Consider the following 24198-nt stretch of genomic DNA (forward strand, 5'->3'; position numbering starts at 1 on the left):
GGGCAAGGAATATAAAGGACATAATAAACAAATGGGCCTACACTGAATTAAAAAACTTCTGCATGGCTAAACATCAGCAAAATGAAAAGGAAACCAACCATATGGAAAAATATATTTGCCAGTGATACCTTTGACCAGGGTTTGATCTCCAAAATATATAAAGAACTCACATGACTCCACTCCAGGAAGACAAACAACCCAGTTAAAAAATGGCCAAAGGACTTGAACAGACACTTCTCCAATGAGCACATACAGAGGCCCAGAGACATATAGAAAGGATGCTCAACATCATTAGCATCACAGAGATGCAGATTAAAACCACAATGAGATACCACTTCACACCTGTCAGAATGGCCATCATAAACAAATCAACAAACAACAAATGTTAGGTTGTGGAGAAAAGAGAACCCTAATAAACTGTTGGTGGGCATGCAGACTGGTACAGCCACTGTGGAAAACAGTATGAAATTTCCTCAGAAAACTAAAAATGGAACTGCTTTTTGGTCTGGCAATTCCACTGCTGTAATTATATCCTAAGAATACTGAAACACCAATCCAAAAGAACCTATGCACCCCCATGTTCACAGCAGCATTATTTACAATAGCCAAGTGCTGGAAACAGCCTAAGTGCCCATCAGTAAATCAGCGGATCAAAAAACTATACAATGGAATACTATGCAGCAGAAAGAAAGAAGCTCTTACCCTTCAAGACAGCATAGATGGAACTGGAGAGCATTATGCTAAGTGAAATAAGTCAGGCAGTGAAAGACAAATACCATATGATCTCACCTATAAATGGAACCTAATCAACAAAACAAACAAGGGAGCAAAATATAACCAGAGACATGGAAATAAAGAACAACCAGACAGTGACCAGAGGGCACAGGTGAGGGGGATAATGGGAGAAAGAAGGGACAGGGTCAAGTCAAGGAATGTGTATACAAGTCCCATGGACATTGATAATGGGGGAAAGGATTGAATGTGGGAGGTGGTGGGGGTGGGTACGGTGGTGGAGAACTGTGGTTCAAAAATGGGGATAACTGTAACTGAACAATAAAAAAATGTGCTAGTGATTACTATCTATCAGTATTCAAATGTGGATTAATGGGCATTATAATTGATAATGCATATTAGTTATTTCTAATAACTAACACATATTCTACATACATGTATTTAGAAAAGAAACAATAAGAAGGTGAAACATGAATGAATCATAAATGAGAGTCCAGGGAAGAAGTGTGCTGCTCGTGCAGTGAATCTCAGAGGTACGTATGTTGTGTAACCCCTTTTTTTATCTTTAACGGGGCAACAAAACAAAAAAAATTAGAACCAACAAGAAAAGGTCAGACAGTGGTGTCAGGAGACAGATTGAATTTCTAGGCTATATTTCCTTTGGGGTACTGCTTCTTTTCCAAAAAAGGATTTGGGGAATGCTATGGTAGATAGCACCTTTCCACCAGAGCCCCATCACAGAAAAATGCCAGACCTTGGCGTTGGCTGGCCTAAGTCCCACATGGGGCTTTTGGGGGTTTTTCAACCATGGCAGCATGTATGAAGGACAGAAAGCAAAGTCAGAGAGTTCTGAAGGACCCAGAAGAAAAGCCCTGGGCTACTGCTGTCAGTGGAGCCATTGTAATCACAGACCGAGAGGGCCTGGAGATAACTGAGTCATAATAAAATACACATAAATCTAGGCTGTCAACAAGATTTTATTGAGCACCTGTTCTGCACCCAGAAATGCACTAAGTGCCATGGAGAACACCAGAGAAATACCACATATGGTACCCACTCTCAAGGAGCTTACAGTACTAGAGACAGAAGTCAGATGTTCGTGACTTGGGTAGCATGTAACATACACAGCATGCTGGCTATGGGAGCAGTGTGATGATCCACGGCAGCTGGAAGCAGTCCCTTAGGCAGAGCAGGGATGTGGCTACAAGGTGGTCTGGCAGGAGCAGGGAAGTGTGTTAACCTGTGGACACTAGGGGCTGGACAGAGGCTGGTATTTGGGCTGGTTCTGTAGGCAGATTTACTTTAATTCTCTTGACATGATGACCTGGCAGGCTCGTGGACTCTTGCTGCCTTCCTTTCCTCTCCCACAGCCTGTCTTGCCCTCCCCCGACCTTCTCCTAGGAAAATGATAGGGCCAGTGTCTGGAGACCCTACTGGAGAAAATTATCAGAGCTTCCAAAGCAGGAGAGGCTTTGCTTGACTGGGTATCTGCCCTGATGTTTTTAGATGGACTGAAAAGAACCAGATATTCTGGATTCTTTAAAAAAAAACTCCCCTCACAAGGACTGATTATAACTGTCATCCAAAGCCACAGATTTTTAGAACATTCTCAAGACCACAGACTGCTGCAAGGAGCCTCACCTTCTCAGACCTGGAACTTCACATAGTCCTAATCTCAGAAGAGCATAGCCTCTGCTTTGGACCACTAGAAGACGACTTCCATTGGACTCTAGGTGAGTCACTCAAGTGCCAGGGAAGCCTCACTAGGTTTTCATTTGGTTCATTTTCAACCTATTCATATCAGCCTATTCATACATATTTCATTGAGCTGGGGCAGCTCTGTGTTAAGTACCAGGGATGGCAGCAAAGTGGATTTGTGTGAGAGGGAAGCTATGGATTTGGGGACAGCAAAATGGCTAGGGTGGAACAGTCCACTAATTTTTTCCAAGGACATCTGACATGGGACGCTACACTGGGCAAGAAAATGCCGCCTGGCCTGTACTCAACAAAGAGAATGCAGGGCTGGGTCAAAGGCAGTGGGCAGGAGGAAGGGAGGAGCCCATGTGGACTTCAGGAATGGAAGTTTGCACAGGACTCCTAGAAGAGCAGGCCAAGGCAATGTGGGTGGAGCAGCAGCACTGAGTGAGGTCTCAGGGACCACGCTCATTGGGAGGGGACCAGAAGAGGACTTGGGGTGCCTTCTCTCCCTTGATTCAGGCACCCCCTACTCCGTTCAGTCCTGGAATTCCAAAAGCAATGGGGGCCAGAGAGAGGCATCAGGCAGGGTGCTCAGGGTCTCAACAGGAGGCGTGTTCCAGGCCACTTGAGCCACAGGAAGGGGACCAGGCGCTGGGTGAATGTGGTAGTAAAGGTGTAGATGAGTTCTTGCGACTCTGCATTGGTGAAAGTCACGGTGCCCCCTTCATAATCCAGGGCAATGCCCACTCTCCGGGGCTGCACTGCCAGGAAGAGCTCAGCCTCAGGGTTGGTGTTGGCCCAGATACCCCCAGGGGAGAGGCGCAGGGCCCACACCCCATCCTCTGGCTGCAGGGAGAGCTCTCCCTTCTTCTTCATTGAGTCTCTAGCCACACCCACCATGCAGCTTTCCAGAACTTCCTCCTCCTCTTCTTCCTCTTCATCCCCCAAGGAGGACTCCTCATCCTCATCTGTTTCCGAATCATTATATCCATCCCCATAGACAGGCTCCTCTTCCTCTTCCTCCTCTTCCCAATCATCCTCCTCATCCCTGTCCGTTTCATCCTCTGAACACCTCTCCCTCTCCACTTCCACTTCCCAGTAGACCTTGCCCCAGGTGAAGCCCTTACTGCCCAGCACCGCTGGCTCACAGTCAAACTGCTGGGGGTGCAGGTAAGCACTCTGGTACAGGCCATCATTGTAGGTCACACACTTCCAGTCCTCTGACAGCTGCAGGTACCCACTGGCCGACTTTGGGTCCAGGGTCACACTCACTGTGGGAAGAAAAAAGGTAACAGTGTCACTAGTGTGCTGGAAGGGGCCACCAGTCTCCACAGGGTCCATGGCAGGGCTGCCACACCACACAATCCCAGGGGGCCATTCACATCTTAGTCCACTTCCACAGGGCCCTTCAGAGCATGCAAGGTACAACCTGATAACAAGGCCAAGAGGGACTGGCCTCAGGAGGCATGTGATCAGGCAGATAAGAAGAAACTAAGTTACCATGAAGGGACTGGTTGCAGGACCTGTGAGGCAAGAATAACCAAACACAGGGTGAGAAGGGCCAGACTATTATGTGGCGGCCTCTCCTGCAGCTTGAAGAGTTGGTCAGAAAATGCAAGGGGGACTTTGAGGTTAGCAGCTGGAAAATTCTCCTTGTGGCATAAGAGAAGAGACTCCTTGGGACATCAGGGGACAGTCACAATCTCTGTGGAAAGACTATTCTTTATTTGAGGTAAATCCAGAAACAACCTTTTAGATACTCACCTGTTCTATATTCTAAGTCTCTCAGCAGCTTCCCTGGGAAGAAAAAAAGGAGAGCAATGACCCTCAAGCCCAGCAAATGTACAGGCTAATTTCTCACATAAACAGAGGCTCTCAGAGGACTGAGGGAGGAGAATGGGACAGTAAGGAAACGAGGACCCTTCCTCAGAGTGCCAGTCCCATTCTTGGCCCCCACCCCAAGGCTTTCCCCAACCCTTACCCTGGAATTCTCTCAGGCCTCGCTGCAGACACAGGAGTTTGTCTGAGAATTCTCCTGTCCTTTTTTTAACCACTCGAGCAATGGGTTTCCCAAGCCAGAACTTCTTCCGTGGATATCTGAGAAGATGGCAGACATAACCTTAGCTCCTCTTGCATTTCTCTCAATCTTCATGACAAATACAAAAGGGAGAGGGAAGAGCATGTTGCCCCCCCATCAGACAGAGATGGGTCCAAAGACACTAAGTGAACTACAACCATCAGCAGACTCACCTCCAGCACACTTTAGTTTACTGAGCCACCTTTCTGCCCTCGCCACCTGTCCCACCTCAGATAAGGAGAGCAGGCCGAGGAGTTAGAACCCCACAAAGAATTTGCTTCATTGGACAGCGAATCTCCAGTTCAAGACTGGGTTCTTGTTTCCCAGGAGGAACCATGGTCTGAGTGCACCTTTGGCACCATCTCTCCCCAGTAATTAAAATGCATCACGGTCAAGGAAAATGGAAAGGACACAGACACAGGAGAATGAGTGTGTCACAGTCCAGAGAGGAAGATCTTTTACCTGTTCAAGAAGTCTCTGGTGTCCTGGAAGGGAAGAAAGCACAAGGATCAATGTGAATCAGACTTCATTCACCTGCAGCAACACTGTATCAGAGTCAGGGAAACTGTCCCTTCCTTATGCAGCTGATGTTCTAGTGACAGTTTTGGATAAAACAGTAACAACAACAACAAAAATATGACAGAGCAACTGGGTGGGAGAGTACAGGGCAGAGATGATAGGGCCAACTTCTCCGTGATGACATTTGTGCTTAGAGTTGAAGGAGAAAAGTGCTGGCCAAGTGAAGAATGAGAAGGTGGAAAAGGGCTTGGCAAAGGAGGCAGGGCCAGGTCATGCAGTGCTGAACAGGCATAGCAGAGGCTTTAAACTTCATTCATTATGTAGCAGTAAAGCACCAAAGGGAGGCTTTCGTGTGGCTGTGACTTCCAGCATCCATTCTCCCCTTCTTCCTTTTAATAATAAAACTCAGGAAAAAACTACATTTCCCAGATTCACTTGTAACTAGGTCTGGTCATGAGACTAAGCTCCAACCAATGGGCTGTAAAAGGAAGCATTGACTACAATTTGGGGGCAATGTCCTTTAAAAAAAAGAAAATTGCTTCCTACTTCATCTTTTTCCTTGGCTGAATTTTTTTAAGGTGGTTTTTTTTTTTAAGATTTTATTTATTTATTTCTAGAGAGAGGAGAAGGGAGAAAGAGGAAAACATCAAAGTGTGGTTGCCTCTCATGTGCCCCCCACACTGGGCACCTGGCCTGCAACCCAGGCACATGCCCTGACTAGGAACCAAACCAGCAACCCTTTCGTTTACAGGCCAGCACTCAGTCCAAGGAGCCACACCAGCCAGGGCTCCTTGGCTGAATTTTAGATATGGTGGTGGTGAGCCCAACTTTGACTACACAGCTGAGGACAACATCCCCTGAAGTTAGTGAAACCAGATAGAAGTACCCTGGTTCTCTTCTGACCTCATAGACAGCTGCCCTGACAGCTCCAGACTCCCCAACTCTGAACTGTTACTGAAAGACAAATGATCCTGTTTTATTTGGGTCATTGTACTTGAACAGCTGGCCCAAATCCTGAGTGATCAATCACTTGGCTGCTCTTGAGAGCATCAGTTGAGGGAGGCAATGTGAACATGGGGGCCAGTCTGCAGGCTGTTGCTGTGGACCAGGTAAGAGATGAAAATGGCCTGGGAGCTGCAGCAGCAGTAAAGACGGAGAACCAGGTATTCTTGAGACATACTGACTGGACACAGCCAGTGCTACCATGTATGTGATGGGGACACAGTGGACTGGAGAGGGGGTTCTTGTGAGATGCTGGTTATTTCCCTCTTCTGAGTCTAAAGACTCCATAACACTATATCAAGCTTTGTTTTCCTTTCACTCATTTACAAATATTAATTGCTTCCTACATACCAGGCATTCTCTAAAAGCCTAGAATACAGCAGATAAGAAAAAAAAGATAATTGGGTTGACCAAAAAGTTCATTTTCTCTGTAAGATGGCTCTAGTAGTGCTTAGATGTCTTTAACTTCATTTGAAGCAATTTTGTTAGATTGTACTGGGACAGCTATCATAAGAGTGTGCATTAAAAAATCACAATTGGTGAATTTTTGTGTAGCCATTTTAATATTGAAGATGAAAGAAACTACACAACATTTTCTCCATATCATGCCTTATTATTTCAAGAAAAACAAAGACACAAATAAAATGCAAATAAAAAAGATTTGTTCAGTCTGGCTGGTGTGGCTCAGTGGATTGAGTGCTGGCCTGTGAACTAAGGGGTTGCCAGTTCGATTCCCAGTCAGGGCACATGCCTGAGTTGCGGGCCAGGTCCCCAGTGGGGGGAGGGGGGTCATGCAAGAGGCAACCACGCATTGATGTTTCTCTCCCTATTTCTCCCTCCCTTCCCCTCTCCAAAAATAAATGAAAATCTTTAAAACAAAAAAGATTTGTGCCGTGTTTGGAGAAAGTGCTATGACTGATTGAATATGTCAAAAGTGGTTTACAATGTTTCATGCTGGAAATTTCTTATTGGATGATGCTCCACAGTTGGGTAGACCAGTTGAAGTTGATAGTGATCAAACTAAGACATTAATTGAGAACAATCCACATTATACCACACGGGAGATAGCCAACATGCTCAAAATATCCAAATAAATAAAGTTATTAATTATAATGAAAAATGTACCTTTTATTTTCCAAAAAGAAAAGTTAACAGACTTTTTGGCCAACCCAATACAATCTTCTACCCTTGTTAGAGCTGACCTTGTAGTAGGGGAAGCAGTCAGCCAACAGTCAACAAAACAAATATATTATATTATAGAAATACCTGAGGGTTACAGGAAGAAGAAAGAGGAGAGTTAAGGGGAACAGGGTAAGGGTGAGATTGGGGAATCAAATGGAATCACCAAGTTGTGGCTGCTGATGACTATTTCAGAAAAAAAGTCTCAGGAAGAGATGGGCTTTGCTGCAGAACTACATCCTGCCCCTACTAGAAAGAAACTGCCCAGAAGTATTTGAGTTTCTGGCAAATTCTTCTGACCTGTTCCTCAAAACAAGTTAAGTCCAAGCCAGCTTGAGGACTGGGGGACAAGTGTAAGACAGTGTGTGCCGACCAGCCTGCAGAGATACATGTATAAAAGAGCAAATAAATGGGCAGTGAGAGCTAAGGGAAAAAGGGGTTGAGTGACCCAGAGAGAGTGGGACCCAGAGACCAGAGCAGGAACCCTTCTTCCAAAGGACACAGACCGGGGAGCCTTGGGAATTCAAGGCAACCTGCAGCTACACACCGGCCTCTATCCAGGCTTCTGGGGCTGTTGTGTAACAGGGAACAAACATGGCACTCTTGGGTCAGCAAACACCTGGGCACTAACAGAGAGCACTTAGGGGCTCTTCACAGGCAAGGAGGCAACCAACAGTGGGAAAGGCAGAGGTGTGAGCAGCCACCCAACCCTGCAAGGTCTGTCTAGAGCTGAACTGGAGAGGACGTCAATGTCTCTTTGGCCACTCCTATCTGCCTATCCCCTTTAACATCTTCACAAAACTCCCAGTCCAGAGATCTTCCTTTCCTTTTCCATCCCCTTTGTCAAAAAGTCTATTTTACATAATTTTGTCCGGCTGCTTCCCACTCACACGTATTTCTCTACTAGACTTTTGGATCAGAGTCCCTATCTCAATAGGATCTCATTCTTATTGTCCATCGACATTCAAATAATCTCTGGGAAAAATTAAATATTAATGACAATTAAGGAGTTAGCTGTCCAGTTCCCTTGCAGCAAAATCAAAACAAACAGATAAAACCCACCAGTACAACATTTCACATATTAGTTTTAAGCAGACACCCAACTCTCTCTCTTCTCTGACACCTACCCCAGGGAAGTCTTCAATCTGAGTAGTCTTGCAGGCACCGAAGGCTGGGCCTCCACTGGCCCACGCAGCTCCTTTGGGTGGAGTGGTGGCGAGAGGGTCCCCTCAGGGCACACACAACTGTACGCCAGCCCACCAGCACCCCGTCACATCCCTCTGCTCCGCACACAAGTGCACATCTGCCAGCGGTGGCCAGAGGAAAGTAAGGATGCCTGTCCCTGAACAGGGAGGAGAAGAGGAGGTGGGGAAGGGGAGGGGCAGCAAGTGACCCAGTCAGAGTCTGAGAGAGATTTGAAGGAACAGAATACATCTGCAGGAAAGACAGAACCAGAAAAACATGCTAGATAAAATGAGAAAAAAGAAGAATAAGAATACAGAGGCCTGGGAGTGAGGACACAGGGCTGGAACTTTGACTCCTGACCTGTGCCACGGCCTAGGACAGACCCCTTCCACTCTCTGCCCCTCGGTGACTTCATCAGTGTGGGACTGAACTGCAAGCATTTTAAAATCCCTGCTACTCCTAAGTCTGAATACACAATGATGGAGAGGCAGGAGGAAGTCACCTGTGAGGTCTAGACTGGCACAGAACCTTGGAGAATGTGCTCTGCCAACTCTCCACCAGCTGCTGACTTGCTGTGCCACTGGATGGGGTAGCATTTATGCTACTGACCGGCCCAGGCACCCCAACCATACAAGTGGAGGAGAGCAGGAACTAAGCAGCCACCTCTGCAGACTGCTGAGCCCTGTTCAGTATGGTGAGACTCTTCCAAGAGGCTCTGGGAGGATGGACTTGTGGGGTCATTTCAATTTGGAGACCTGTTCTCCAGTCCAAGACTTTCCCATTCTCAGCATCAAAATTGTCTCCATCAGGAAGCATTCCACAGGCAACTCACCTGCTTCCCACTTTCCCTGAGGGTAATTCCACAGTCCCAGAGACAACCTCACCATTCTGACTGACCCTATGGGTTCCCAAGAGAAGCTGCCAATCAGCCCTCCCTTAGCCACCCCCAACCTCTACAGCTGCATCTCCAGAGCCATCAAGAGCTTCCACTGGACAAGTCTCTGCCAGAGACTTCTACGTGAATTGTTAGACGACAGGCTCATAATGATAGTGATAAGGATAGAAGATAGTAATGAAGATCATAATAACCTTCCCTTCCATTTTAATATTTTTGAACTTTTATAGAAAATTTCCCTTTTGAAAGTGACACCATACCAGTCATCTCATTTTATGCTCGAGAAACCAACAGAATACCAGTGGGAGGAGCAGAATTATCAGCCCCATGTTTCAGATGAGAAACGGAGGCCCCCAAGGAAAGTGACTCTCTCGAGGTCCTGCAGGTGAGTGGCAGGGAGGGGCTCCTTGCCTAGGAAGGTCTCTCACCTTCATGAGCTCTGCTGCTGGCTGCTGCACCTTGCCCTCCAGCTCAGAGATGAGCCCTGCCAGCCGGGCAAGCTCCGAGACACCCCTGCTGTTGTGCTTCTCCCGGCCCTCTGTGAGTTCCTGTTCCAGCCTCGCCAGTTGGCCTAGCAGATGCTGCTCCCGCTCCTTCAGGAACTGGTGGCCCTGCTCAAACTCAGCCACGATGTGCTGCCTCTGCTCCTGGAGCTGCTTCTGCAGGTGGGAAGTGGGAAACAGCTGATGCCTCTGCCTTGTGGTAGGAAATCCCTCCAGGACCTGGTGTTAGTGGTGCACAAGGCTGGCTCTTCTCCTATAGTTACCCCCACTCACATATTCTATAGTGTTCAGGCTGGGAGGCAGGGGTGCTTTCTAGCATTCCTGGGCCAACCTGCCCTCCTTGAAGAAGACACAGTCCATGAGTCAATTCAGTTCAACCAGCCACTGCAAGACTGTGACCTTAACTCCACTGACTGGTCAGCACATTATCTGTTCTAGGTAAACCACTATATTCCAGGGCTCTTTGAAGAACTGTGAGCTAACATATTTTTCCCTCCTGAACACCAATCTCTTTATGTCACCTCTTGTAGGAAGCTTACTTTCATCTTTTCAGTGCCCCACTACATACAAAACATCTGTGTGCACCATCCCTGCCACATAGGGCTATATCTTGCTCCCTTACTGAGACTGTGCAAGATTTGTGGTCAGGGACCATGACCTTTCCTGCCTCTTTAATTTCACTGCCAAGTCCAGGCTGGGACCTGGTCAGTGGCCCTGGTGTCCGGGTTGACTGAAGTTAGGCTGCATCCACACACACTGAGGGACTAGAGGTACTCCTTGAACTTGAGCTCTCTCCTGCTTCACTTTCTCCCTCTCCCAGGGCCCAATTGTTCAAGGCCAGGCCTGGTCCCAACATCCCTGCAATGTTCACTTCCCAAAGAAAACTGAAATCTGCTTTTCAGTTTTCCATCCTGATACCATTTCTATGGAAGCACACAAGGTGCTGTCTGTTCCCAAAGATGGGCAGCCATGAGTACAGGCCCAGATAGCATCCTCAGTCACCCCCTCAGCTATTATCCTGGAATCAATGCCCTCCTTCTAAGCCCTCTGGCTACCCAGTCTCATAGGAATCATGTCTTTCTCCTCTTTGAAAGTAAAAATGGAGCCAGGTATTCTTAGTTCCCCTCACCCTGACTCTCCCTCACAGAGTTGGCCCTGCGGCTGAGGTGAGTTACAGAGAGGAAGGGACCTTAGCTGACACCTAGGCAACCCACTCATTTGTCAGACCAGGACACAGGCCAAAGCCATAGAGCTCAGGCTGACAGGGCTGAGCCATACACAGGCCTCCCACTGCATCTCTGCAAGCCCAAAACGTCCTGCTGCACCAGTCCATTGTCTCCAGGATCCCCCTTAACAGCCTCACTTACCAGCGCAGCCAGGAAGTCAGCTTCTCCCTTCTCCTGACAGCCGCGAATTCTGTCTCTGTCTCTCCTTAGAGTGCCCAGGTGGTTCAGGATTTGTTCCTATAGAAAGACAAGCAGTGGGGACAGGTGCACGCTTTGAGCTGGGGCAACAGAGTGGACTCAGGATGAGTCCTTGAACGGCTAGAAGCCTTTAGCAGGGTCTTGGCCAGGCCTGGCCTGGCCTCCAGGTGGGTGCAAAGCACAGCCTCCCGGGGTTGAAGAGGGCTTACTTACCCTGTGGGGCTGGGCAGCCTTCTCCAGCAGGATAGCTTTGTGGGGCCGATGCTCCCGGGACTCCCTGCATAGCACACACAGCAGCTGCTTATCATCCTCACAGAAATAGTGCAGCTTCTCCCAGTGCCGCTCACACAGCTTCACATCCTGCTGCTCCTGGGTTGCATTCCCTAGCTGCTTGCCTTTGTCCACTTTCAGCCGCTCGATGTTCTCCACCAGGCTGGCCAGCTGCCACACGGGGCGGATGTTCTCCTTCTTAAAAGGCTTCTTGCAGAGGGGGCAGACAGGCCGCCCCCCCGAGATAGGGCAGATGTCAGTGGTGCAGCTGCGGCAGAAGACATGGCCACAGTCGATGGTCACAGGGTCCCGCAGGTAATCAAGGCAGATGGAGCAAGTCACCTCCTCCTCCAGACTCCGCAGTGGTGCTGATGTGGCCATGGTGTCCTTAGCTCAGATGGGTCTCTGTTCACTGGTGGTCGCTTCTCCTTTCTGGAGACCAGACATGGAGTCAAGAACAAGCACAGAAGAGGGCAGAGGTGGCAAACTCACACAGGGTGCCCTGTCCCAGCAATCAGCAAACACTGACCAGCTCTTACAAGGCTCACATATTAGCAGAGTAAAAGTACCTTACTGACCACATAGTCCAAACCCCTTATTTTATAGATGAGAAACTGGGGCCCAGAGTATGTGGCTTGGTAGAGTGGCAGGGAGAGCTGTCTTGAGCCCAGGCTGTGGGGTTGGGAAAGCAGTCCTGCCTCAAGGCCTTTTCCTTCCATCAGCTGATGTACCGATGATGATAATAAATACACACATTTACAATGTCCACCATGGAACAAAGCTCTCAGCTATGCAGGGCACAGGCTGCACAGCTATTCATGTCCCCAGTAAGGAAACTCCTTCTGTTTAATCCTCCAGGTTTCAAAGACTAAGAGTATTGAGGTTCTTTACCAAAACTCAAGAAGCACCCACAGTATGAGTTCATAAATGTTTCCTTGGGCTGTGCTGTGCTTTGGGTTTGGTTCAAGTCCCCAGGACAACTCCTGGCTCCAGGGCAGCCTGCTGGCAGAGCACAAGCTGGCCATGTAGCTGGCCTGGCCACTCTGCTGTCAACAATGGTGAACTGTTCCAGCTGGGCTTACAAAGAAACCAATGTGCAGGAACACTCAGCTGGCTGTGACTATAATGTGCTCATGAGGGCTTGACCCCCAGAGGGAGCACAGAAGATGAGCAGGAAGAACTTGAATGCATCTACCTTTGCCACCCTGGCCCACTTCCTGACTCAGCAGCTGCCTCTTAGCCCTGATTCTTTGTGACAATAGAACTCTTTTAAATACTCTGAGCCTTAGTTTATCCTTCCACAAAATGGGGAAGTGATACTTACCTTCAAGGTTTTCTAAGTGGGTTGAGTGAAAGAATTATGTTGAAAGTACTATGCATAAGCACAGTACACAGAAAGAAATCTAGGAAAGAACCCAGAACACATGGTTCGCAAACCCAGGAGTGTTCAAAGCACCAGATGCAGAGTAGAGATGTACAGTGGCAGCAAGAAAGGAAGCAAGGAAAGCCAGCCATAGTGACACACACACTCCTCAAAGGTCAGGATGGAGAATTTGCTCTGCTGTGGACCCTGAAGGCAACTGGAGTAGTCGTCAGGGAAATGGGCAACACAGCAGGGCACATGGGCTACTTTAAGGCTAGAATGGAGCACCTGGAGCCACAGGAAGTCAATGCTATTAAGGATAGTGTCCAGTGAATGTCCATTGCAACAGAGCTCAGTGGCCTTCATGGTCTTTCACCATAGTGACAAGAATAAGCTAAAATGACCCCAAGCTCTAAGACCCAAAGCAAAAACAACACAGAAATATTGTCTATTCTTGAGGATCTAATAAAGTAATATATTTTAAAAATGCATTATAAAGTAAAAGTACTGCACCAATGTAAGAGACTATCATACTGCCAGTAATAAACTCCACTGGATACTCTGATGGAGTTAGAGAAGTGTGACTTTTAAGATGTAATGAGTGTGGAAAACAAAGTTCAAGTGAACGGGTCAGGGACTGAGTAATTTAACTGGCAAATGAGGTAATAAAATATTTAGAAGAATACTAAGGCTAGTAAAAATCTGAGGAATTGCCTGGTCCAGCGCTCTGGTTTGCCTGTTGAGGGAATGAGCTGTAACAGATGGAAAGGGCTGGAAAGAAGGGACTCCTCAGGCTTTGGAGCCCATCACCAAGTAACTTTGTTGAGGGCTTAGAAGGTTAAAAGCTTAAATTGTTTCCTCTGTTGTTGGGGATGGCTTGAGCTATCATTGGGGGCTGGGAAATTTCATTCTCCTGCAACTACCCAGAGGGACAAAAGGACTATGAAGAGCTCATCTACAGCTCCCGTCCACACAAACCTGACATGTCAGTCAGGTGCTTTCCTCTTTTAGAGCAGGAATTCTAAACCCAAGAGCCATGCTGGGCTCTGATACATCTTTAAACACCTGAAACTGTATGATTGCACATGTAATCGAAAAATAAAATTGTGTAGGGATTATAGAAGAACACTGGCAAATAAGTGCAGGGGGGACAATAGGTTAGTAAAACACCATTTTGCAATTTCATTATAAGACAAGCATCTTCAATGAATACTAAAACCTGTGGTGAAAGGTGTTGAGGAAAGTCCCATGGAACCAAATTCCTCCCCTTGGGTTACTTTCTAATGTATCTTGATAAGGGAAAGATCTATGATCGCCTTAACCAGCAATCAAACCCAGCATTGCTGACAGAGGGACGACCTGGCATATGCTTCCCAACATGGAACCATATGAATTACACATCACCTTTGAAGTAGTCCTGCCACAAATGTTTGACTTAAATGAATCAAGTCAAGCCTTTAAACCTAACTTCCAGTTTATAGAAAATATGAGGAAAAGAGGAATGAGCTAAACCACACCATGAGGAAACAATCAGATAAATGCAGAGGACAGGACATCCCACAAGATAACTGGTCTGGTCTTTTAAAAAGTCAATGTTGCCTGGCTGGTGTAGCTCAGTGGATTTAGTGTGGGCTGCGAACAAAAGTGTCACAGGTTTGATTCCCAGTCAGGGCACATGCCTGGGTTGCAGGCCATGGCCCCCAGCAACTGCACATTAATGTTTCTCTCTCTCTCTCTTTCTCCCTCCCTTTCCTCTCTAAAAATAAATAAATAAAATCTAAAAAAAGTCAGTGTCATAAAAAATAACAAAGGACTTTTATTGATTTAGAAAGACTAAAGAAATGTAATAGCCGGATGCAAAAACTTTGATTGGCTCTTTTTTTAAAACAAGCTATAAAAGTAGTTTTTGAACAATTAAGGAAATTTGAAAAAGGTCTAGGTATGACATCATATTATAAAGTTATTGTTTATATTTAAAATGGCAACTCCACAAGCTGATAGGCTGGTCAATCACTTGAAGAACATCACCCTGATGATATCATTGCTCCTCGTCCAATGGTTCTTCATCAGCCAATGGGACCAGATAACTCAATGGGACTTGGTGAAGGAAGAAAGATCCGTCAGGGTGGTGTCATTGACTAACCACATCCACAAAGCACCTCATTAACCTGCTATGATCAAGTTGGGGAGATTCTGGTGAAAGGGCCTGAATATGTCCCTCTTCATCCTTCCCCAAAATCTGGAATATTTATTCAATTGAGCTATTACACCAGTTTTAACACTTTCCTCATGCTATGTTTAAAAAAGTAAATTTAAGAAAACCCAATACATAAATAATTAAAATGGTATTTATTGAGACTGTGAGAATGTGCATGTTTAGGCAATGCATGCTGCAGTACTTAGGGCTGCATGCCTATAACTTCTATATTGTTCGACAAAAAAACAAGTTAGAAAAAGGTTTGGGGGGCTACAGTTTTCTATCAAGGGTCTGTAACTACTAAAGATGTTGAAAATCACTAATAGAGAGACCGTGGTACTTGACAACTTGTAAAAGCTCAAGGCATATGTGTGAAGCCATGAATGGATTCGGAAGAACTAAAGACAAAGCTACCTGTACAGCACGATCTAAGAGTCTTCAATAACAGACAAAGAAGATGAATGAAATGTGTTACCATTTTTACGCTCAAGTCCATCACTGGGTTATACAGATTCCACCTTGAACATGTTATAGCATACAGTGAAGATGACTCAACACATTGCTGAAAATATATTAGACTTAGGTGTCAATCTCTGGGTGGGCAATCCAGGTTCAAGTTTAGGCTCCACAACCCAAAAACCAGGTGACTAACAGCTTCTTCAAGACAGCATTTATTTAGGACCCACCTTATTGCCATTTATACCTCTTATGTTATTTAGTGCTTAGGATGCTCTTCTAAGGAAGCTGAGGATCAGTGGGATAAGCAATTTGCCCAAGAGCAAATGGCTAGGAAGCCGTGTCTGGTGCTGATGCCTTGGCCCAGGACTCTGTTCCTTACCCAGGTGAACTGTCAAAGGAGTCTAACAGCGGCTCCGGTGTCAGGAAGCTTGGATGTCACCTATATGGAAGGGCTCTGTAAGCTGCAGAGTACTGACAACAGTAAAAGGGTACATGTTACTGCTGACACTGACCTAAGCGCTTTGTCTTAAATGACAGGAAACAGGACTACAGTGCAGCAGACACAGCAGATCAGAAGAGAGGTTCACCACCCCATACCCAGTCCTTTCAAGTCCAATGTAAAACTGACCCTCTACAAAAACTTCCCCAACTTACCACACTCCCCAGTGATTGTGCCCCAACATTTATGCCTTCAATATATTTTGATTATCTCAATGAGTTTCCACAATAAGGGGTAAAACTATGATTCCCTCCACTCCTGGCTCTTGGGTAGACAGAAAGTACAGAAAGCCAGAGCTGGAAAACAGCCTCAGAAAGGATGCGGTCCATCCCACTCCTTTTACCCAATTGAGAATTCTGAAACTCCTGGCTTCAGGGCAGCAGGTCTTTCATTCTCTTCAATAAACCAGAAGCTGGTGACTAGGCACAACCAGGCAGAACTGGAGACCCGCTACCCTTCTGAGTTCCCCTCTCCTCTGGAGCCCTGGATCTCATAAATACTTCCTGGGCATATGTCAAAAGAATGGCTGAGGGGACACTGTAATTTCCCATAGCATATTTCAGGATGTGGGTGCCATGCATAATTTGCGGCTGTGAGAACCACTGTGAACTGCAAACAAGCAGAGGGAGACATGGCCAGGAACACCCACACCTGCAGGCAGACAACTGCACTTCACACTCCACCACCGGCAGGGCAAATTCCAGAAGGAAAGAATCAGAACTCTGGTTGCTTACTTCTTAACAGCTGCCAACTTCTGCCCTAGCAGTTGCTACACTCTTCCTCAATTGTCTGTGGCCTCTGCCATCTCACACCTTCCTCCCTGCCTTCTGATGCCTTGGACACACCACAGAAAGGAACCCTAGAAAACACTAAATCCCAGACACGGACTCCAAGGCACACAGAATTGAGTGAAAGGCCTGTGTTTGCATCCCAGCCTCCAGGGTGCTTCTCAAGCCTATTCTGCGGTTCCAAACAAGAGCCCCTTCTTCCTTGTAATCCCAAAGCACTTGGCTGAGAGCTCTATGCCCATAGAAACCCCATTTAGAGGGCTCTCAGAACCCCAGTTAAGCTCCATTTCTTAATCTAAACAAATTCCCCTAAATGTGAACTTCTGTGAAATGCATCTAACAAACCTGCAGAGGACAGAATTCAAAACAACCAGAAAGTGATCTGGATCTGGACACTGTGGGAGCGGGGCATACCCCTCCTGATGACACTAAAGGCCTGGACTCCCCAGACTTTAAACCATGGCTGTGGCTGTGGGCTGGGCATGAGGCCATCTAAGGAGCTGCCAGTTTTGTGGACAGTGCATTGCTGAGATCACATGTGGTTGGTTACTCTTCTCCACAGGGCCGAGCACCAATGGTGCTCTGAAGCATAGAGCAGGCTGAGACATTCTTTTGCCAATGGCAATCCCCACCGGGCTCAAAGAGGTGCATGGAGGCAGCAGTCACCAGGAAAGGTGAAGTGGATGGGACATGGCTTTAAAATGCCACTGAGGGTCTGATGTAGAAGGGTGGCATAACTCACCCAACAGGTTACTAGGTATGTATTGGGTGCCGACTATGTACCAGGCACTGAAAATATAGCAGGGAACAAATATGGAAAAGTCCCTGTCCTCCCAGAGCTTAAATTTAGGGACATAATTAAGTAAATTTTTCTTCAGAAGCTGAAACCAGAGCTAACTGTGGGGATTATGCCACCTTCAAGGGTCTCCAATCTACTTAAACCTCCTCTCTCCAGTGCTTAGTGCCTTTCTTTGGTCCTTCAAACAGACCCTTCCATATATTAAAATGCAAGTATACTCAGGTAACCACCCTGCTTAAAATCCCTCAATGGCATGCCAAGACTCCAAGGATACAGTTAAATCTCCTTCCCAAGTCTTGTGAGGCCCCAGATCCTCGAGGCCCAGCTTTTGTCCCAAGCACATTTTCTGCCACTTCCCACGTCAAACTCCACCTAACGGGAAAACCAAACCCAACTCCAAGCCTCAAAATGCACCACACTCTTTCCTTCCTGAGCCCTTCACAAATGCTATAACCTCTGCAGAGAACACTGTTCCTTTCCTGCTTAGCAAACTCCTTTTCCAGCTTCAAGCCTCAGCTGAAAGCTACCTCCTCTGACAAGTCTTTCCTTTACAGCCAGAGAGCACCACACACAGCACAGTGTACTTCTCTGCATCATCTTAACTTATTTAATGCCAGCTTTTCCCAAACCACAGACTGTAACTGCCTCACCCCGAATCTAGTGCATTGCTGCCAAGAGGAAATGGGCTAGGGATGTGGAGAAAGTGGGTGAAGCCCAGGAACAGAGGACCAAGGCCCACAAAATGGTTCCCTAGTGTCTGAGAACCTGTGCAAATACTCTTAGCCACATGTTCTTTCTCTCTGGCAAGGTGGTAACCAACTAGAGAGGTGATTTCTTCATACTCCCCACAGCAGCAAGAACAGTCACCACCAGTGATGGAACCCAAGTTTTGGCTCCAGAAACAGAAAGAAAGCAGGGGAGGAGGAAATGGCTGCTGCAGTATATACTAGAGTAGTGTGATAATGACTCTTCCCTGTCCCTTAGTTTTATACCTATATATGCAGAGTTCACTTTCCTCATTTTAAGCTTCAAAATGGAATCATAGTGCAATTTGGGCCCTGACTGGTGTGGCTCAGTGGGTTGGGCATCGTCCCATAGACCATAAGGTCATCAGTTCAATTTCAAGGCACAGGCCTGGGTTCCAAGGCCAGGTCCCTGGTTGGGGGTGGGAAAGGCAACTGATCACGTTTCTCTTGTGCATCAATGGTTCTCTCCCTGTCTTTCTCCCTCTCTTCCCCTCTCTCTAAAAATAAATAAAATAAAATCTTAACAAAAAAATATTGCACTTTGAAGGGGGACTGACAACATCACGTTTGTGAGGTTTAGTCACAAACCTTTGTGAGCTGCTTTTGTTCATTTTCATTGCTTTGACTACAGAATTCTACTTCTGGCATAATCTATTTCTGGTGGCCATCTAGGTTGCTTCCAGTTTGGAACAACTACAAACACTGCTCGTTTCTGCCTAGTACACACAGGCAAGTGTATGCAGCCTTGACTAGCTCAGGCTGAGCTATTTCCAAACTGTCCGTACCAGTGCACATTCCCACCAGCAGGCAAGGAGCACTCACACTGCTCCACAGCCACACCCATATCTGGTATTATCATCTTTCATGTTTCTGCCAAACTAGTGCAATGGGAAATAGAATCCCACTGTGGATATGTGTACATATAAACACTTAAAAAAAAGAAAGGAAAGAGAAAGAAATCACATAAGAAAGGCCCAGTAATAGGCAATGGAATCCTATAAGCTGATGCTGCTCGATCCAACTAGGAAGTGCTGTAAATGTTTATCTTTTGAGAAGAGGGGTCCAGCCAGCTTCCATTCTTCCAATCCCCTTTCTGGGGATCATATGCTGCAGGCAAAGCTCTTCCTCAGTTCAAGAGTGGAGCAAGAGAATTAGTCTTAAGCCCCCCCTGGCTACAGTGCTTGCTTCAGGGATGAGAACATGACTCATTACAGCCAGTCACAAGGGGACCTAGTTGAGATACAGGGGGGAAAAAAGATTCTTGTGCTTTCTCAAGAACTTACAAGAGCTGATGTCATATGGTTAGCAGCTGCTAGAAAAATTTTATTAACCAGAGGGTTAGCCTGTTTGAAAATGAAGCCAACCCAGAGGTGAAGTGAAAGATACCAGGTCCATCATGTATTAAGCTGTGCCTGAAGCTACCCTACCATTGAACTTTTCTGTCACATGAACTAATAAATGTCCTCTTTGCATAGCCAGCTTGGTATATCTGTCATCTGAAAACAAAAAGAAATAAGAATCCTGAGAAACTTATTGAAGGTTACTAAGCTGGAATATACAAAGAACTTGTGCAGAAAAATGAGCCTATTTACCTACACAACAGTCCTATAAAAAGGCAGATACCAATCGGCAGTTCTGTCTCTGTCACTCACCTGAAGACTACCACCTGCCAGGCTTTGACAGATTCCCAAATGCTCTCAGCCACCATGTGCCCTGCCCACAGCTCATAGAAATTCTGAATAAGGAAGCACAGGTAGAATCTTTTCCCACCCCAGCTGTCATTCTAACTAAACCCTAAAGTGAAGAGTTCTGGGTTAGGACTAAAATCTGGAGTTTCACCTACCCTCCACAACTCTGCTATTCGGCCTGGGACTAGATTTCTTGACCTTTCTGGGTCACAATATTACCATGAAGATATGGGAGTGAGACGGAATACCCAGGCCATTCAGAACTGTGAAATAATAGAAAAATATATATTGGCCTCTGCCTCTGTTCCTGACACAGAGCTCCTGAAACCCTTATCATTTCCTAGGTGGTAAGAGCACTAAGAGCAGATTTTGTTCTATTGAGGCAACTCTGGGTGGATTCCTGGATGGGGCCTGATCACCCAAAAGACCAAACCAGCCCTGGTCAGTGGGGCTCAGTTGGGTATCCTCCATAAGCCAAAAGGTCACAGGTTCAATTCCTAGTCAGGGCACATACCTAGGCGGCACATAACAAGATACAACTGATCAATGTTTCTCCCTCACTGATGTTTCTCTCTCTCTCTCCCTCTCTCTCTTCCATTCTCTCTAAACAGTAACAGGAAAACATGTCCTCAGGTGAGGATTTTTTTTAAAAAAAGACCAAGCTATGATTAGAAGCTTAGAATTTTCAGTCACATCTCCCTATTTCAACAGAGGAGAAAGAGGCTATAAATGAAGTTATAATTGATCATGCCTCCTTAAGCCTCCTTAAACTCCCCATCATACAGGGTTCAGGGAGCTTTCAGGGAACACATCCACAGAGGGAAAGTGATGCACTCCAACTTCACAGGGACAGAAGCTCCTACACTTGGGACCCTCCTAGACCTTGCCCTATATAAACCTTCATCTGGCTGTTCATCTGAATCTTTATCATATCTTTAAATAAACTAGTAAATGTTAGTAAGTGTTGGACTGAGTTTTTCTATCACAACAGGACAAACTGAAATAAAGGTCTGACAAGTGTATAAGCATACTTAATGTGTAACATAAAGTCAGTGTTATTATTAAGTGCAACCAGAGCACACTAAACATAGCCAAAATCTTTGGGTCAGGTGTGCTGTTTTATTGTGCTGATGTTTGGCAATTTGGCTATCAGGCAAAAAAAAAAAAAAAAAAAAAAAAAAAGCCAGTTTATCAAATTTGTTTTCTCAAGATCATAAATGGAGTCGGTGAACTCCGCATAGGTGAGGTGGAAACTAGTCTAACCATTCACTCCATGAAGCCAGGGGTATCAAACTCATTTTCACCGGGGGCCACAACAGCCTCTCAGTTGATTTCAAAGGACCAAATGTAATTTCAACTCCTTAACAGTTAAGGAGTAATTACATTTATACAATCCTAAAATTACTTCAGCCCTTTGAAGGCAACCATGAGACAGATGTGGCCCCTGGTGAAAATGAATTTGACACCACTGATCTAAGCCATCAGCCATGGAGTTGCCATTTTTCATCAAATTTAATATCCATGTCATTACATTAGGTATCTCTGAAATCAGTGTGATCAATGGCATGTCATAGTTTGGCAAGATATTAAATAATTGATGGCATCTTAGATTTGGTGAAATGTGCTGCCAGGATTAGGTAACACAGAGGTCTCACTGCATTGTTCCAGTGCTTCAAAACTCCTGAATGAGCTCAAAGCTGCACAGCAGGGCACACAAGCTCCTTATCATCTGGCTCCCCCAGTTAACCATCCAGCCTACAACCCTGCCTCACCCTTGCTAGATACAGTGAACCAGGAACACAGCCGCTTCCTCACAGCCCTCAATCCCCACCCCTTGACCTTGTACATGTTCTTTTTTCAGTCCCAGCTCATACTGAACACCTGAATCAGATATGCCCCCTCATCTCTGAGGTCCTTCCTTGAATAAGTTAGTAAGGCAGAAGATAGAGACAAATTTCCAATGCAAAAGAATGTCAAATAATAATATGACCATACACGTCCTTAAGGAGGGGAAATATACTTCCTATGCCTTAGGTATGGGCTGTTGGACTATTGGGCATGGTTAAACTATTTTCCAAAGAGTATAATATGGGGGTGGGGGAGGGTGGAGAGAAAGGAATAACTTTACCAAGAAACCCAACAATCAGTATTTCAGCCAAGTAGTCAAGATCATCATCAAATCATAAATTATGCTGATAATATGTACCTTTGATAAAATGTGATGAAAATGACAAAGTACCTATTAGCTCTAGGATGCCAATAACCCATAAGACCAGTCTTAGGAGAAAAACAGACAAATTCCAGTAGAGGAGCATGAGACAATATACATGACCAGTGTTCCTCAAAACTGTCAAGGTCATCAAAAACAAGGAAAGGCTGTGAAACTGCCACAGCCAAGACGAGCATAAGGAGATGTGGGAATTAAATGTGATATGGTGTCCTAGATGGGATTCTGGAATAGAAACAGTACCTAGGTAAAAACTAAGGAAACTTGAATATTATGAACTTTGGTCAATAATAATGTACCAATATTGGTTCATTAATTGTAACAAATGTGCCCTACTACAATGTAAGATGTTAATAAAAGGGAGAAAGATTTCAGGTATATGGGGACTCTGTACTCACCTTACAATTTTTCTGTAAATCTATGACTGTTCTAAAAAATGAATTCTACTTTTTAAAAAACTGATTAAATTTGGGGAAATACATTCCAGGGATTATGACTTTGGCTAACAGTTAAACAGGAGGCTCCCACAGGGGCCCTGACACTGATATTTGTTGCATGTATGAAGGACTGACTGTCCTACCATCATCTGAAGAAACACAAATCATTGTGGCATCAAAACTGAAATGTACTGAGAATCTGGAAGTGTTTGAGGCCCATCTACTCCAAAATTGGGAAGAAAAACGTCAGGAAAAATACTAATGTGCTAATAAGCTGAAAGAGGGAGGAGATACCTAGCTCCAAGTACACATGACTAAGCCAGTTTATTCAGACCAAAAACGGGGTGGGGGGGTGGGGAATAAAAGAAAACATGACTTTGGTCATGGTGAGGGACAGACGATCGGCTTGGCTCCAAGCAACCAGAGCGCCATCGGGCCCCACTTTCTTCTGGCTCTGGCTACACGGAGTCTGCGTCAGGCACGGAACAACAAGGAAGACACTCAGGCAGGTTAGGCCGGGAGGACGGGGTGGACCTCACCCTCTCCCGAGCCTCCCAGACCAGGACGCGCAAGTAACGGCTGCTTTGTTGCATTTCTCATCCTACACCCCTACTCACCGGTGCAGAGCTCCTCACCACAAGCCCGAGACTGGCCTCGCTAGTCTCCCACGGTGATTAGACCCGGGTTGTGAGAGTACCCTCCCGGTAACCTTCCAGTTCTTCCGAGCCTTCCACCGAGCCTTCTGCCTGACCGGATTGGCCCCTGCTGAACCCCGCTGCCAATGGGAGCCTCAGACTCTTCTACGTTACTGATCACTCAGCAAGTCTCCCGGCCACTGCGGGGGTGGGACAGCAAGTTCAAGAAAAGGAAACTGAAATTCAGACTTTCTCACAGCCGGAGTTCCAGAGCGAGCCGCAATGTTACCAGGTAGAAAAGTCAAGTTCTGAGGCTTAATGAGCCCCTTTGTGGGGCTCTGGGATACCAGAGTCTCCTTCCCTCCGGCCACCACTCTGCACTTCGCAATTCTCGACCCCCCACCCCCACCCCCGGCTTATCAGGGTCGATGGACGCTTTGTGGCTAAGTGGCGCTCCCCAGATGCACCATATAAAATAGGACTCCCTGCCCCTACGTGGCCTAAATTTGCTTCCCGGTGTAAGCAGGATCTTAGCGAGCAAATATTCTCAGTGGACTATTTGCAAAAATGATCATTTCTGAAGCACCTGCGATGAGTAAGGGGCTTTACATTAAAAAACCCTTAAACCAGGCACACATTAATATCCCCATTGGAAAGAAGGAAAACTGAGGTTCCAACAACTTAGGGGCCTGAGCATGGCTCAGTGGTCCAAATGCCTTCTCAGGGATTCAGAGATCACTGAACCTGCAAAGCAGGCCGAGACTCCGGTTCCCAGGATCCTAAGGAAGGTTTCCAGAGGCTCCTGCGTCCCCAAAGCCCCTGGCAGGAAAGTAACCACACGGAAGTCCCACAGCTGCCCAACCTGCGTTCTCTTCC

At 46.3% G+C, this 24198-nt stretch overlaps 1 protein-coding gene across 5 annotated transcripts; it reads right to left on the reverse strand.

Moving 5' to 3' along the window:
* Positions 1-1691: 1691 nt before the first annotated feature.
* TRIM26 (tripartite motif containing 26) lies at positions 1692-23706 on the reverse strand. Of its 5 annotated transcripts, none has more exons than XM_036023732.1 (9): positions 23305-23706; positions 19763-19831; positions 11428-11909; positions 11158-11253; positions 9716-9946; positions 4970-4992; positions 4412-4527; positions 4195-4227; positions 1692-3701 (listed from the first exon to the last, which is right to left on the reverse strand). In XM_036023732.1, the coding sequence occupies exons 3-9, from the start codon at positions 11863-11865 to the stop codon at positions 3022-3024; spliced, it is 1617 nt and encodes a 538-aa protein (XP_035879625.1). In that variant the 5' UTR covers positions 11866-11909; positions 19763-19831; positions 23305-23706; the 3' UTR covers positions 1692-3021. The 5 variants fall into 5 exon arrangements, with proteins under 5 accessions (XP_035879625.1, XP_035879627.1, XP_028364449.1 ...); XM_036023734.1 differs by having other exon boundaries at positions 11428-11916; XM_028508648.2 differs by lacking the exon at positions 19763-19831 and having other exon boundaries at positions 11428-11916.
* Between the last annotated feature and the right edge of the window lie 492 nt (positions 23707-24198).

This window comes from Phyllostomus discolor, chromosome 4 (assembly GCF_004126475.2).
Source record: "Phyllostomus discolor isolate MPI-MPIP mPhyDis1 chromosome 4, mPhyDis1.pri.v3, whole genome shotgun sequence".
Lineage (NCBI taxonomy): Eukaryota > Metazoa > Chordata > Mammalia > Chiroptera > Phyllostomidae > Phyllostomus > Phyllostomus discolor.

Coding starts and splice junctions, on each gene's coding strand:
- TRIM26 (XM_028508648.2), bottom strand. CDS start 11,865: ATGGCCACATCAGCACCACTGCGGAGTCTGGAGGAGGAGGTGACTTGC. Junction 9,947..11,157: donor CTGACTTCCTGGCTGCGCTG/GTAAGTGAGGCT, acceptor TCCCACCTGCAG/AAGCAGCTCCAGGAGCAGAG. Junction 4,528..4,969: donor ACCAGAGACTTCTTGAACAG/GTAAAAGATCTT, acceptor CCATCTTCTCAG/ATATCCACGGAAGAAGTTCT.